The sequence below is a fragment of the Typopeltis vanoorti genome, chromosome 23 (assembly GCF_054136105.1).
Source record: "Typopeltis vanoorti isolate ZY-2024b chromosome 23, IOZ_Tvanoo_1.0, whole genome shotgun sequence".
NCBI classification, from domain to species: Eukaryota; Metazoa; Arthropoda; class Arachnida; order Uropygi; family Thelyphonidae; genus Typopeltis; species Typopeltis vanoorti.
The window spans coordinates 60,797,623-60,814,167 of NC_143571.1; the positions used below are offsets into that span (position 1 = coordinate 60,797,623).

The 16,545-nt window shown below is 36.8% G+C and overlaps 1 protein-coding gene across 1 annotated transcript in view; it reads right to left on the minus strand.

Annotated features, from left to right (window-relative positions):
• grp (serine/threonine-protein kinase grp) overlaps positions 1-16,545 on the minus strand; it is a 207,825-nt gene that overhangs the window by 161,589 nt on the left and 29,691 nt on the right. Inside the window, exon 3 of the mRNA XM_090412954.1 lies at positions 6,707-6,806. Coding sequence (XP_090269080.1) covers positions 6,707-6,806 — 100 coding nt within the window. The remainder of the gene's footprint in view (positions 1-6,706; positions 6,807-16,545) is intronic.

The following is a 16,545-nucleotide window of genomic DNA, read 5'->3' on the forward strand; positions in this document are numbered from 1 at the left end:
GAGAAAATAAACTTTGTACTCTAGTAGTTAATTCAATGCAAGTTTACTATTGAACTTTCATTCAATTATCAACTGCCTTTTTGGATACCATAATAATTTGTAATCCCAAAGGTCACATTCGATTATCAGAAGCCAACCTTTACTGGCAGGTACACTCAATCATCCTCCATTATCATTCATATAAAAAAAGGTATTATCAAGAGTCTTGTACACAGGACATGATCTGCTTTTCAATCCCCCATCTCAACTGAATAAAATTAAAAGCAATCTTATATGTAATGGATACAATAAAACTACCATTCAAAAAAGTATTCATAATTATCATCCAACAAGCAAACTGCAAAATCCAGTGGGATTTTGCAGTTTGCTTTAAGGTTTTTTTGGTTTTTTTTTTTTTTTTTTTTTTTAAGGTTTTTTGCTTTATTCCTTTAAGGTAGGATATTTTGCAATATCCTACCTTAAAGGAATCTTAAAACAAATATCAAGGGTTCTAATAGGCATAGAGTTCTTTGGAACCAGACAAACTTCTTCACTCCAGCAAGTTCAAATTCAATCATCTTTTCCTTAAAAAAAGTGAAACACTAAGAAATTGACTGAACCAATCAGACAATATAACCAATATTCAAGTTTTGGGAAGTGATCATTACTGGTTGTTTATAAGTTTTTTTGTTAAAAAGCTATCCTACTTTATGTTTACATATAGACCCACACTTTACCATGCAGGCATTCTAAACTAAAATCCTACAGAATAAGTTGATTACTCCTTATTCCAGGAGCATCTTATGTCTGTAGAAATGATGTGTTCACAGGGCTGGTTTGCCTGTTCTGAGGCTCACAAAAAAAAAAAAAAAACAGTTTCCACGTGAAAAAACTCTAGATCCATATAAGACCAGCTAACTCACCTTTAGTTGAAAGAGACCAGATAAAGGTCTTTCAACTAAAAAAGGTTCTCATATCATGCACAGGAATCAAATCCAGGTCTTTCTGACCAAAGGCCTTTGTCTATACCGACTGAGCTACGGAGGCTCTTTTTTTTTTCTTAAATTACTCATTTAAAAATTTTTTTGTAATCTATGCAACTCACTATAATTTCAGCTGTGACTGAGACATGAGCTAACATATGCATGATTTATGACTCATTTTAATTCATCTTTTGAATGTGGTTAACAGTATATCCACATAATGAAATATTGGAGTTTTTGAATAAGTTCTATATAAGCTCTTGTGTGTAAGCCATGAAACTTACTGTAATATAACGAGTAATGAATATACATGACAGCACAAATTACTGTAGTAAAACAAACACTGTTGCAGAAACACTTCAAAATTGTAACTGAAAAAGAACAAAATGCCTAACATAACATTCTCTAAGAGCTGGATAAAAACACTGATTCAGAGAAGTCTAACTAAATGTGATCTTAATGTCTAGCCAGACTTTAGACAAAATAAGGCACTTATTAAAGGTTAGGAGCATTTATAGCTGATGGCAACACTGAAGTCTGATCTATACTTACTCTTCCAACATAGGAAAAGCTGCAGGCACAAGGAACCTTATATACTCCAAGATGTGCAGATGAGGTGGATTCTTTAGAGAACAAATGAAAGGATGCTAGTTACATGAAAAGAAGAGGACTAGTCTCTTCCTGGTTGCACAACTACCAAATGATTCATCCTTTTCTGTTTATAAGAAACCTACATAAACTCAAAAAAGATATTTACATAAGTAGTTACACCACCATCCATCTCAAGAGTAAAACTCCTCAAAACACAGAACCAAGGCTATTTGTTCCAGTGACAGTCACTGTCAGAGATGTTAACTTTTTTATTTTTTTTTAAACTATGTCTACAACCCTCTATAAAATAAACACTGCAGGTCCTCCCACACAATGGCCTTTCAAGATGCACACCCAGGCAACTGAATGGCATATTTTGTTTACAGGCCTACCATAAAATATGGTACATTTTTAAAACATTCACCACAGTAAAAAAAAAAAAAAAAAAAATTTCATCCTACATATCTTAAGACATCAGTGAGAGTGAAGAAACATGGTAAAGAATCTGAACAATACAGTATTGCATGTGTCAAAATGGAATCCCTCTGTACAAGTAGTTGAGCATTTGTTAAGTTAAAACTATTGGACTGAAATGATAATTAAATGAATTATGATACAATCTATTTAACACAACTGAGTATAACAATTTCCCGAACTTTTGAGATAGTAAAGCAGTTATTACAATTACGATTTAGTCTAAGAAGAGAGACCCAATACTTTTTGAAAAACCTTTCATTATCTGTATTTTCCTAGTATATCATATGGTTTGCATTTTCAATTCCATGCTGTGCCAGGCCCAATTTGATGAGCCAAATTGTAGTCTTAATGTTCAGAAATACATTTATAGACTGATCTTCCTGTGTGTGTGCCCATAGTATGACAGATTGCATTAACACAGGACTTGGTATACTGCAGGTAGCATTATTGTTTAGTGTCTTTTGGAGAGAAACAGATTATAAATTTAGTCAATGGGTTTGAAAGTAGCAATGAGTTTTTTTTTTAATTCTCTGCTACTCATTCAGAGATATTTGATGTATGGTATGGAAGCCCTATGTAGTTCTACTTCTCTGGGATGTTGTCTTGGAGCAGTGTTAATTTTTTGTATTATTCTTGGTAAATCCATTTTACCAAGTAGAATAGTAGTAGAATTTAGTGAAATAGTTAAATAGCTTCCAATTCCTGTTTGAGCAACCATTAGGAAAACCAAATCCTGTGTGCTCTGGTCATTAAAAGATATTATGATGGGATTTAGCCAACCAAATTGTATTCTTATTGGCTTATAAATGGTGCACAAAATGGTACAACATGACAGAATTTCATGCTGGCTGGGGTGTCACCCAGTTAAAAAGGCCCCCATTGTTTTCGCCAGAGCAAACAGCAAAAAGTCGGCAACTGAACCAAATCTGAAAACGCACCCCAACTCAACATCACCAGAGTTAAAGATCGGTACTATCAACATCAGAAGTCTGAATGGCAAAGAAGCAGAGCTAGCTGAAGAATTAGATAAGTACCAGATCGACTAGTAGGGGTGACTGAAACTAAAAAGAATAAACTGGCAAGATCTTTCTGAGCAATAAATACAAAATGTTATATTCAGGAAATAACAATCAAGGAAAAGGAGTAGCCAGTATTCAACACAAAATACAAGGCTAATCTTCTTGAATGGCAGGCAGTCTCAAGTAGAGTGATGTGGGCTAATATCAGAATGGGGAATTGGACAATGAGACTTATTTGTGCCTATGATCCCACAGAAGGTTCTACTAAGGTAGAACTGGAGAAATTTTTTGATGCTTCAGAAAAAGCAACTAACACAATGAAAAAGGAAAAGTTGGTCCTTGTTAGAGATCTAAATAGCAGAGTAGGAAATGATTGTCAGATATACAAAAATATTTTGGAAAAATTTGGAGAAAAGAGCAAAGCTAATAATAAATGGCAAATACCTGTTGGATTTCTGCTCAGGACATGGACTGGTTATTATTAACACCATGTTCCAACATAAAAATGTGCACAAATTCACATAGAGAAGCAAGGAATAAGAAAATTCTCATTCACTATGTTATTGTTGATAGTGATATTTTCTCCCTGGTGCAGGACACCAGAGTATACAGAGAATTTGAAGTGATCACTATTTAGTCTTGAGCAGGATAAAATTGAATTTCATATTGAAAAGAATAACATAAGAAAGATTTAAAGATAATAAAAGTTGAGCAGCTCTCAGATGTAAACTGTAGACTAAAATACACAAAGATTATTGAAGAAAAAATGAAAGAGTTTGAGAACAGGAACCAAACTTTGGAGATTCAGTGGCAAGCCTTGAAGAAAACCCCGATTGATTCAGCCAGAGAGGCATGTGGTGAGGTTGTCTGCAACGATAGAAAAATCAGAACTTCATGGTGGACACAGGAAGTTAAAGGAGGCAGTAGAGGAAAAGAAGAAAGCATATCAAAAGTTCCTGGCAAATAAGTTAGCTTTTGCTCTTAGAGCATACAGAAACAAATGTAAGAAAGTGAAACACTGTAAAACTAGCTAAACAAAAGTCATAGGAGGACTTTGGCAAGAACATAGAAAATAAATAAAGAAGGTGGTAAGATATTCTGGAGGCAGTGGAGGAAAGAAGCTTAGAAATGGAGGAAAGATGCTGTAAAAGGACTTAGAGATGATCAAGGTGACATGAAAACGGGAGAAAAAGATATCCTTGAAGTATGGAGTAATTACGTCGAAAAATTGCTAAATGAAACGAGCAGTGATAGCAAAGTGGTAAAAAAACACTCAAGTATACAGTTAGGAATACATATCCATACTTGAAATAGAAAAAAAAAAAAAAAAGCCATCAAAGGCTTGAAATGTGGAAAGGCAACAGCAGTAGATGACATTTGCCCAGAAATGCTCAAGTATAGAGGTATGAAAGTCTTACAGTGACTGTATTGCATAGTTCAGGAGGCTGGACAGAAGGATGAATTCTGGATAATTTTAGTAAAAGCTCTCATAGTACCCATATATAAAAAGAGAAATAAAACTGAATGTGAGAGAATTAGAGGTATTTCTCTACTGAATGTTCCTGGTAAGATTTATACAAGTATACTTAAGAAGAGGTTGAGAAGAATTGTGAAAGAAAAGCTGGATTCAGGCCAAAAAGAGGTTGTCAGGATCAGATCTTCACTTTACAACAAATAGTTGAGAAATCATGAGAATATAACAAAAGATCTGTATTTAAGTTTTGTAGATCTGGAAAAGGCATATGACAAGGTGCCAAGAGAGAAGCTATTCGATACGCCAGTTATATGGTGTCAATAGGACATTATATCAAGCAATACTTAGTCTTTATTTGAGTTTTAAGTCAGCAGTTAGAATGGAAGGAAGATGGTTTAATGTTAAATCTGATGTCAGACAAGGATGTACTTTATTCCCTCTGTTACACATTATCTATATGGATCACATTATGAAGGAAAGTGGTATTAAACCTGATATCAAAATTGGAGATGATAAAGTGGAAATGGAGACATTATACTTCTAATAAATCCTCTACAAGTCTAAGATTCCCTGACTAAATTGAATAACTTTTGTAATAGATATGGCATGAAGCTAAGCAATAACAAGACAATGAAAATATCAACTGCATCGTGAACTGGGTTCCTATAAACATTTCAGCTACTTAGGCACAATTTATTTTTACTTAGGATGGTAAATTAAATAAAATAGACAACAGAATTAATAAAGCCAGTATGGAATGAAGTCAACTGAATAAGTTTATATGGAATAAGAGACCAATTAATCTAAACACTAAGTTAGCTATATATACACAAGATGGTGTTAACATTCTTAGAAGACAGAAATATAAGATCTGATAATGTTTGAGTCCTGACTGATTTGGAAGAAAAAATTGTTGATAGGAAGTTAATGATGTCAGATCTTTATATAGTACTATGATAGTGTCCTGTACACCCCTTGAGGATACATGTCAGGAATTTGATGATGAAACTTTACAAATAACCTAGAAAATTAAACTAACACTATAGCCAATTGCAGCTTTAATCAAAAAATGAAATTAATATAAATACAATGCCAATGACATCATAGCTAATACAACTAACAAATGCTGAATAGGATTCATTTGACATCAAAATAAATCAAATCAGAACTTCATGAACAGTTTCAGAAAAGAAAATGGAGTGAAAGAGAAAAACCCAGAATAGATACGATACAGCATTTCTCTTTAATTAAAGTAGATAAAGAAATATCACTCCTTAAACCAATATTGTAATATATTTTTTGATTATGGGCCATTACTGCAGAAGATTCATGAAGCTTATGGCAGAGCACTATAGCAAAGTGTTGCACCTCACATACACCTAAATGAAACAAACCACAATGGTCAGTTCTCTGGATCTGTTGGAGTCTTCAGTATTTGCTCACTATATATCAGTAGAGAGATTGTTTTTATTTAAGATTTGGATGACTATTAGTTATAACCTTATAATATATCATACAGCTAATTTCATAATTAAGAATTTATGGAGACAATACATGTTAAAATAATTACTTTACCTAACATTAGGAAAGTAACAATTGGCAAGCAAAGTAATTTACTTTACTTGTCGATTTATTCTGACACTTGTGTTGTGTCTCCATAAATTCTTCACTATGAATGCTGACCACTGTGTAACCTTAAAAGAAAGAAATGTAGCTATTTATCCAATCCCACTACAATCTAAGTACCAATTTCTGTCAGAAACCTTGACACACAATTTAGTTATGGTATTTGTTTTAGCGAGTCAAATGTGTTATAAAAAACAAAACAAACACTATAAGAGAAAGTCCCAACCAAATCCCTACAGGTACAACACTGCTGAAAAAGAAATTCATTTGTGCAATTTATCTGCTATAACAAAACTATTCTCCCACTTGGTTATTACTTACCAAGAAATTATATAATTCTTGTTTAATCCTTTATTCAAGTGTAAGCAAACAAAGTTTGTACATGAAGCATCTTCACGACTGCCATTTGTATAATTGATGTGAAAGCACCAGCTTTGTAACAAGTAGCCAATTCGTGAATATACTTTTTGTGCAAACTGTTTATATTTGGATAAAGGATTGAATAAGATAATTTTAAGTATGTTAAAAGTAGCACAGTACGTAAAACAGATACTTGCCTCTTTCTTAATACTTGCTGCTGCTTGCGGATTCTGACCAATGTTAATCATTTTGACAGCAACTGCCTCCTGGGTTGCCCTGCTAACTAACAGTTGTACCCTAAACAATTTCAAAATAGTTTGAAATAAATACAAAGTATTACTAGCACACTTTATTATTATATCTTGCTCAGTAATACACTGTTGTATTATTCAGAAACTATATATAAAGCTGAGGTATGCATGCATATAAACATCTTGAAGCCTTCAAGGATTCATAGAACTTGTTTTATAATAACAGTTTTCACTTACTGAGATTTTCTACGTATGTCCCTGAACGCAAATGGCTAACCATTGCAAATGATGCATCAAAATTAAAAAAGTAATTTTGTCATACAAAAAATCATTAATCCTACTGTTTGAGCAAAGTCAGGGAAGTTGATGCTGTAATGAGAATGATAAATACTAAAATTGATTATCAAAGTATCAAGCTAAACACACTTTTTACATACAAGATTTGTGGAATTTGTAAGAATTGCAAAAGAGAATATATTTTGTGTCAAACTAATCTTTGTTCTTTTCATATGAAATTGATTGTTTTAGCAATAAAGTCTTAATGCTGAAATCTATTATCTCAGGTCTGTATAGCAAATATACAAAACTACACGATCTAATGTCATTTGTTCACTGAACAACAATACTAAAGAGTTGAATTATCTAAATTACACCACTTTGCAAGACCAGTATTTTCTGGTCAAGTCACCCTTTTGTTAATGGCTTTCAACATTCTGCCCATTGTCTAAGTTTCTAGGAGAGTTTCTAATGTGGTTCCCCCTAGAAAATGCTAGACCTTCACACCAAACCAAAATTAAGTTTCAAGTGCTTACTATAAAAATTTGGCAGATGTTTTACAGATTTCTTTTGATATAAGCGGAAAGCGAAGGTAAACAAGTAGCTGATGATTGTGTTGTTAATTAGTGATTGCGGTCTCGCGATAGTCCTTTAGTGTGTTATATTTTGTGTTTATACGCTATACAGAAATCCTTGAGATCCAGCTCAGGTAAGCATATATTTGAATATTTCAAATATGACCAGTTTAAGTCCCGATGACTTTATCCAATCATTGGATAAGAAGCTAGAGCTGAACCTCCTCAAAAAACTGTTGAAGAAATTTGAGGTAGAGTGGCCAGGGTTTCTAAACCTATATTCAGCGACAGACGACTCCACAGAAGGGGACAACTCAACATCAGAAGAAGGGAAGATGAACCTGATAATCTCTGCTCCCATTCCAAAACATGATACAGAAACCCATGCACGGAAAAAACGTAAAACAGCGGAGACTCAGATAAATGAGGGGATGGAAGAAGATACCCCCAACACTGACCTCCCCACACCCAACAACGAAAAAGTTCCTCCAATTGTTCTACGGGAAAAAGAATGTTGGACGGCCCTTAGGCCTATTATGCAAAACCACCAAATTGCCTATTCATGGGCAAAAAACGTAGACAACGGAATTAAAATCCAGCCTACCACAGTAGGCGACTACAGACTCCTCACAAAAACCATGGACGAGTCAAATATTAAATATCATACTTACTCACTGAAATTGGAAAAAACCTAAAAGTTGTACTCGGGGGAGTAACAGAAAACATCTGCACAGATGAAATTACTGAAAACCTCTGCCTCCACGATCTCCCACCTGTCAAAGTTAGCAGAATGCTATGGGCTGACAAGAGTCCAATGCCCCTAGTACTCGTTGAGATACCTAACACACACACAACTTAACAACGATCTGTGGTCTGAAAATCACAACAGAACGACTAAAAAAAAGAGCCTCGTCAGGCCAGTGCTACAGATGTCAGAAGTACGGACACGCACAGGAACTCTGCAGAGCAGACTACAAATGACTCAAATGTGGGCAAAACCACCCCACAGCAACCTGCTCAAAATCCAGGACCTCACCAGCCAAATGCGCAAACTGCGGAGGGGGGGGGGCGCACCCGGCAAAGTACAGAGGCTGCAGTCACTACCCTAAGAATAAAACAGACAACAAAAGGAAACAGATCTCTGAACCCTGCCCACAGGCACCTGAGTTGACGGCTCCCTAGTTGCCTGACACCCAACAAAAGACAACAAAATACCAGCTCTCACAAGTGGGAAAAATACCAACAGTCTGGAAAGCCACTGTCGAAGCAGGACATATGCTGACGTAGCCCGCTCATCCAAATATATCCAGCAGGACCAAATTCTTCCAAACATGACAACAGTCATCACAGCCTCATTGGCAAACATGCTTCAAGACTTCAGTAAGTCAAACCCTTCAAACTCCACAAAAAGATTTCTAAAAGAAACTCAAACCATATTATCAATGGTTGTTAATGAATAAAACTAGATTACTGCCAGACTCTCTACAGATCACCGCTTGGAATGCCAATGGCCTAAAAAACAAGACTCTTGAACTTCAAGAATTCTCTCAGATACAACCCTGACGTCATCCTAATTAATGAAACTCATCTAAGACCTGCAGACAAACCAAAACTGAGAGGTTACACACTATATAGAAACGACCGACTGGACTACAGAGGTGGTGGTACAGCCATATTTATCAGGAACTGCATCAGGCACAATGGAATACTCACCTCCCCCCCAACCTCCAACTCACCGGTGTCGAAGTCCACACAAATTCAACTGGAAGACTTAAAATCTATGCTGCCTACAACTCCCCTGCTATTTTCCGACTTGGATGCTGTACTAGGCACAAATGAATCCATCATCGTTGCTGGGGACTTAAACTCCAAACATCCCTCCTGGAACAGCAGAACCACAAATAAAAATGGCCGTATCCTCTTCAGCTACACAGAATTAAACAACACTGTCTTAACAGGACCCACTGAACCAACCCACCACAGCCTAACTGGCACAGCCGACATCCTAGACATCGCCATTCTACACAACATCAAATACCAGCACAGCATTCAAGCACTGAACGAATTATCAGACCACAACCCAATCCTATTTCACTTAGGGAACAAAGATCAGTCACCTCTCCCCCCCAAACCTCCATCTGGGAGAAACTCAAGAAAGTGCTACCAGAACACATTGGTCCAGTTCCCCATATAAAAGCCAAGGAAGAAATAGACACGGCAATAAAGAACCTCACCAATCAAATCAAATAAAGCCATAACAGCAGCCACAGTATCCACGATTACCCACAAACAAAATTGTCTCCCGGAAGAAATCATGGACTTAAGGGAAAAAAACAGACAAAGAAAAAGATATCGCAACACTTGTGCTCTCCAGGACAAAACAGCCCTCAACAGATTAAACAAATCTGTCCGAGAAGCTCTCCAGAACCACAGGAACCAACAATGGGACAACAAGCTCACCTCCATCTCCACAGCAGATCATTCTATATGGAAATTCCTAAACAACCTCAGGATCAAGTGCAAATCCCTCCCTCCTCTGCAAGCAGAACAACACCTTGCATACACAGATGCTGACAAAGCCAAAGCCATAGCAAGAAACCTAGAGAAACAATGCAGTCCTGCATATAACCTAAACATCAGCCACGTATACAAGATCCATCGTAAAGTCAGGTTCACAGTAAATTGTCCTGATGTCAATCCAAGTCCTATAATGCCTACCTCACCTACCGAAATAATCGGCATCATCAACCATCTCAAGATCAAAAAAGCCCCAGGTCCTGACGGCATCACTAACCGAGTCATCAAGGCACTACCACGCAAAGCCATAGCACATCTGGCAAACATCATAAACTCCATCCTCAAATGGCAGCACTTCCCCCAGTCATGGAAAATAGCTGACCTCATCCCAATTCACAAACCAGGCAAAGACCCACACCTACCTGAAAATTACCGTCCCATCAGCCTGCTATCCAATTTAGGGAAAATAGCTGAGAAAATCATCCTCAGACTCCAAGATCATGTCAACCAATTAAATTTCAGAAGAACAATTCGGCTTCCGTCAGAATCACAGCACCACCCATCAAATCCATAGACTGGTAGAATACATCACCACAGGATTCAATTGGAATCAACACACTGGAGCTGTCTTCCTAGACATCTCAAAGGCCTTCGATAAGATCTGGCACCAAGGCCTCCTCTACAAACTTATCATCACTAACCTTCCACTAAACATGATGCACCTAATCAAATCATACCTCTCCAACAGGAGGATGCAAGTCAAAATCAATGAAATAGTCTCAACCCAACGGAAAATCCTCGCTGGAGTTCCTCAAGGATCACTGCTAGCTCTGATCCTGTTCAACATCTATATGGCAGACATCCCTCAAAATCCTCTCGTATCCACCATCGTCCTGAATCTAGAAAAATGGTTTAAAGATTGGCGACTACAATTAAACCCCCAGAAAAGTACAACGATACTCTTCACAAGAAGACGAGCATCCCCCAAAGGAGACATCACCCTGTTCAACTCTAAAATCCCCTGGAAAACTGAAGCAAAATACCTAGGAATTCTTCTCGATAAGCGATTATGCTTCAACAGCCACATCAAGAGCATATGCACCAAAGCTTCAAAAGTTATCACCTAGCTATACCCCTTGATCAACAGACACAGCAAACTAAGCTCAACAAATAAAATACTACTGTACAAGACAGTGATCTGTCCCACAGTCATATATGCCTCCCCAGCCTGGAGCCATACCTCCAAGACAAACATCCTCAAGCTACAAAGACTACAGAACAAATGCCTGCGAATGATTCTGGATGCCCCGTGGTTCATCAGGAATGCCCAGATCCACTGGGACATAAATATCCCCTACATCTCTCCACTACTACGCTCCCTAGCAGAAAAATTCTTTATGAAGACATCTACGCATCCAAACCAACTGATACAACAAGCCAGAAACTATGACAGTAATGACTACTGGAAACATAAAAGAACGAAAGCCATCCTAACACCCAACGACGAATAACCACTTCTGCCCACTCAGGGCGAGCTAAAATAGCTCACAAATCTCTCCCATCACTGCTCCCAAAACAGACAACAGGGAATATGAAAGCGTCAAGCTTCACCCTCTGCGCCATATGTCTTGCGACCTACAGATTTTTTATTCTATCAAAGAGAAATAGGCAGAACATTAAAGTATTACAAATTGTCTTACTAATCATTGTCCCAGTATTGTGAAGCAATTTTTTTGCTCATCTTTCTTATTGTATATGAAATGTTTTATTCTTGCACAACAGCATTTAGTATGACTTAAGTTAAATTATACTTTTCTATGTAGTAGTGTAACAAGAATGCATGGAGAATATAGAAGGGGGGGGGGGGAGTATGTATGCATCTACATACCTCTGTGGGTGGATTTTTCTGTAAACTAATATATAAGAAGTGTACTATGGAGAAGACATGCTATCAGAGTAACTAGAAAAGGGGGTAGATACAGACAAATTTTCCCATCCTTCCTCCTCCAACATCTTATTTTAAGAAAAAGAAAATAACTTCTGTCCTCTAAATAAAGGTTTCCTTCAAGGCTGAGCTCCTTTATTCTGCCCAATGGCTATAGTGCCAAAACATACATTACAGTAATGCTGTTACTATACCTTATATCTGGGATTCATTGTAAATAGCCAGAATTTTAAAGAAATGTTTCTGAAATGCTTTGAAAACTTAATTTGAAGCTGGCTGCCCTTATCTATCCACTTTCTCCCCTTAGCATTCTAAGTGTTAGAAGGTTCCTTGTCCTTGCAACTTATCAAACTGGGAGATATGCCAACAGCCACCATAACACAAGAAATACATATACCACCACAACTATAATCAGTCAGGTCTAGCTGATAATGCCTTTAATAGTTTTGCACAAAATCAAATGAAAAACTATTTCACTGCAACAAATGCAGGTTTTTTTTAAATTTTTTTAAACTGACAGTAGATTTAAAAAAAACCTAATCTAGATAAATATGGTAGTGTTAAATTTTAACATTTGAGAAGTTGGACTAGAAGTTAGGCTTCTAGTCCAACTTCTGCTTATTGTTTTTGTTATTACAATTTCAATACTAAATCCCTGGAGTATCGGCAAGAGATGAAATATAGGAAACTAGTGTATTAAAATATAAATTATTTCTCTATGCTGTATTCAGTCCATTAAACCTAATTATGAATCTACAAAAAACTAGTACTGACATATGCAGTAACCACAAACATTACAAATTAATGAAGCCACTAAGATGAAAACATTAAAAAAAAAACTGAAGATGTAAAAATATTAAATAAAATCAGGAATTTGCAAGTCAAAAGAAAACCAAAAGATACAGCCAATGAATGTTTGAATCCAGAAACAAAAGAATGGAAAAATCATAAAAACAATGCAATATAAAGGATAACTAAAGAACATACCAAAGAGAAGAATAAGACTAAGCAAAAAAAAAACAAACACTACAAGCAACTAGTGCTATTAGTAAAAGAATAGTTAAGACTGTCTGTCATTCCCAACAGCAGCAGTGTAAATACTAAGATCTGTATCACACCATTGGTTACCTGCTTTTTTTTTTTCCCTCAGATTCCAACCCACCTATATTACTGATGTCTATCCATCAGTCACTTATCGCCAATTCCCATTTGCTCCAACTTATAGAGGTCTATGCAATGCTAGGCTAGTCAAATGTCTTTGACAAGCTAATGTAGTGTAGCTACTTCTCTTTCCAAACTCTACTATTACATTATTATAAAAGAATTACACTACAATGAGATCTCTCCTTCAGAGCCATATTGTTTATTGTCCCCACAGTTTAATATTCCTATCATTCATTCTTCCTGAGGTGTGCCTTCAAATTTCTAGTACCTTAACCACATCAAGACACTAACTGGTCTATAATTTGTTACTTCTATATTGAGCCTATTATACAAAAGGAGTTACAAGGCTCTGCTCTCAGACAGGGAGGGGAGTCTTTTCCATTTCTCTTGCACCTTCCTTATGCAAGCAAAAAAAAACTCATTCAGTATTTAAGTTTCTTAGTAGTGAAGGAGTTTTTGCTCTCAAAAGGTTTCTACCTTATCTCTGAGGAGAACCAACCAGTTCGAAACAACTGTCAGGTCAGTGAAACCGTATCAAAATAGACTAATAAAAGGCAAATAAATATCGATGATTGGGCAGCACTTAAGTCTTCTAAGTAGTCCATACTAAGGTGAATACTGGGGAGTGTATTCCTGCAAGCTCTGGTCAACTTACCTTAAGAAACATTCATAGTTTCCATATTCGGCCTTTGAAATAATGCTGGATCTAATATCCACTTGACTCATAATTTCTGCATCACTGAAATGAAACCTTTTAGCTCTTTATTTTAGTAATCTTTACAATATCAGTTAAACCAATTCCATTCTGATATATTTTTCTCCATAGAGAATGCACATAAAAATGAAGTCCTTAAAAAAAAAAAAATTAAGAACTAGTTGAGAGATGACCATGGGTCCAAGCACTATGTTTAAGTTGATTTTTCTATTGCACACAGGCCAACAATTTTGAAAATTACATTTTTTTATAACATCATTGCCATAAAAGAATACAGTTACTCTGAGAAATGAATGGATCAACAGAAGGGCAGTACTAAGTGACTTACATCTTGGATAAGAGTACTCACTGAAAGATGTTCAAGAACTAACAAGTATAATGTACATGAAGTGAATTTCAATACACACTTGAGAAGATTCAGCAATTACATTAATTAATTGATCTAACATTTTATAATTACAAAAATAAATGTTATTTTGGTAAAATGCTCAGCAAGTAGAGAGGAGAGACTGACTGTAGGTGAGCAAGAGGTGTATGGGGAATTGAGTAAACTAGATATTAATAAGTCTGTGGGACTTGATAATATATCACCACTTATTCCGAAAGAATGTGCCAGGGAGTTGACACCTGCCTTGACATTTTTTTTTTAATATGAGTCTTGCACTCTGTCAAGTTCCTAAGGAGTGGGAGGAGGGCAAGATTGTGCCACTTCATAAAGGAGGTGATCGAACTCAAGCATCAAACTATAGGCCTATCTGTGTGTCAGGTGTTGTGATTAAGTTGTAGGAGAAGCTTGTGAAGAAGCTTGGTTAAGTTGTTGGAGAACTAGGATCCAGAGTTGGGTTGATAACAATGGTATTATCTTTGATAGACAGCATGGATTTGCTAAAGGGAGGTCATGTTTTAGTAATCTACTTGCCTATTACAATAAAGTGACTGCTTCCTTGTACAGGGAAAAGGATATACAGTAATATACTTGGATTTCACAAAGGCTTTTGATAGAGTACCTCACGACAGGTTGACAGTCAAACTAGAGCAGACAGGGTTGGATATTAGATTGATGCATTGGATTGGAGACTGTGTGATAGGTATCAACAAGTTGTGTATGGGGGAGCAATATCCAGAAAAAGGAATGTCACCAGTTCAGTGCCTCAGGAGTCTGTTTTAGGTCCATTGCTGTTTAACTTGAAGCTGGGACGAACCATGAAGTGTAGTGAAAATGTTGTGGCCTTGCAGGAAGACTTGAATAGATTGAGCACAGAAATGGGGATGCGAGTTCAATGCTGCAAAATGTAAGGTTTTAAAATTTGGAAAACAAAGATGAGATGCAGAATTTATGCTTGGTGAGAATATATTGTTGGAGGTAGAGGAAATAAGAGATCTGAGGGTGATGGTGGATAAGGATCTAAAATTTAGGGGACATCGCCAAAATTGTGAAGACAACACAAAGGCTTCTGGGAATGATGCAGAGGACACTGACATGTAGAAGTAAGGAGATTCTTGTTCCGTTGTATAAAGCTTTGATTAGGCCACACATGGACTATTGTGCCCAGATTTGGTCATCAGGTTTTCAGAAGGATGAAGAGATGTTGGAAAGGGTACAAAGGAGACTGACTAAGGTAGTTTCTGACCACTGGAATGTCGAGTATGAGGAAAGATTGAGAAGATGTAATTTGCAGAGTCTGGTGGACAGGAGGAAGAGGGGAGATATGACAGAGACCTATAAGTTGGTAAGAGGTTGTTATAGGATCAACATTGGAGAAGTTTTTACAGAGAATAGTGGGAGATCAGGGGAGAACCAGAGATCATCCCTGGAAACTGTGTAAAGAGGGTGCGAGAGGCAGGTTTTTTTTCGTGCAGAGTTGTGAATGATTGGGATGCCTTGCCTGAGAATGTGGTGTCTGCAAAGAGTTTGAATGTGTTTAAAACACGGTATAATGAGCTGTGTGTGATAAAAGGACCTCCCAGATGAGTCTGACTCCATGAGGTCTTGGGGTGGTAATAATAATAACAAGTACAGGCAGAGTTAATTTTTTTTCCCCCTTCATCACAAATCTGATCACTCCTGATGTTGGAAGTTTATTTTGCACTTGGTTAGACTATAATAAATTTAGTTTAATCCTTTATCCAAGTGTAAGCAAACAAAGTTTGCACCTGAAAATATCTTTGGGACTGAGGTAAGGTGGTACATCCCTTGGCAACTCGTAGCAAAGGTGGACCAAGCTCTCATCACTCCTTGTCTCAGTATCTCCCATAATGCAAAACACATCTCCATGCAGAGATGTATACTGCTATGCATTAAGGGAAAGGCCACTACCCAGACCACTTTCGACCTTTGAAGTCTCTTCAGTGGGAGGCAGACCCAGAATGGCGATACTAAGCAAGACATTGCTGGCTATAAGGGTGAAGCAAAATGCTTTTATAATCCCTGCTATCTGATAAGGTTGCTGTGTAGGGAAAAGTTTGAGCTAAGTGCTCTGCCTGAGTGGGTGCGATTGAAAGATCTTCATTTGGAAGATCTTTCAATGGGTCTCCTATATTTGGAGAAGTCTGTTTCATCATAATTTGCTGCTTGTTGCACTAATTCATTTGG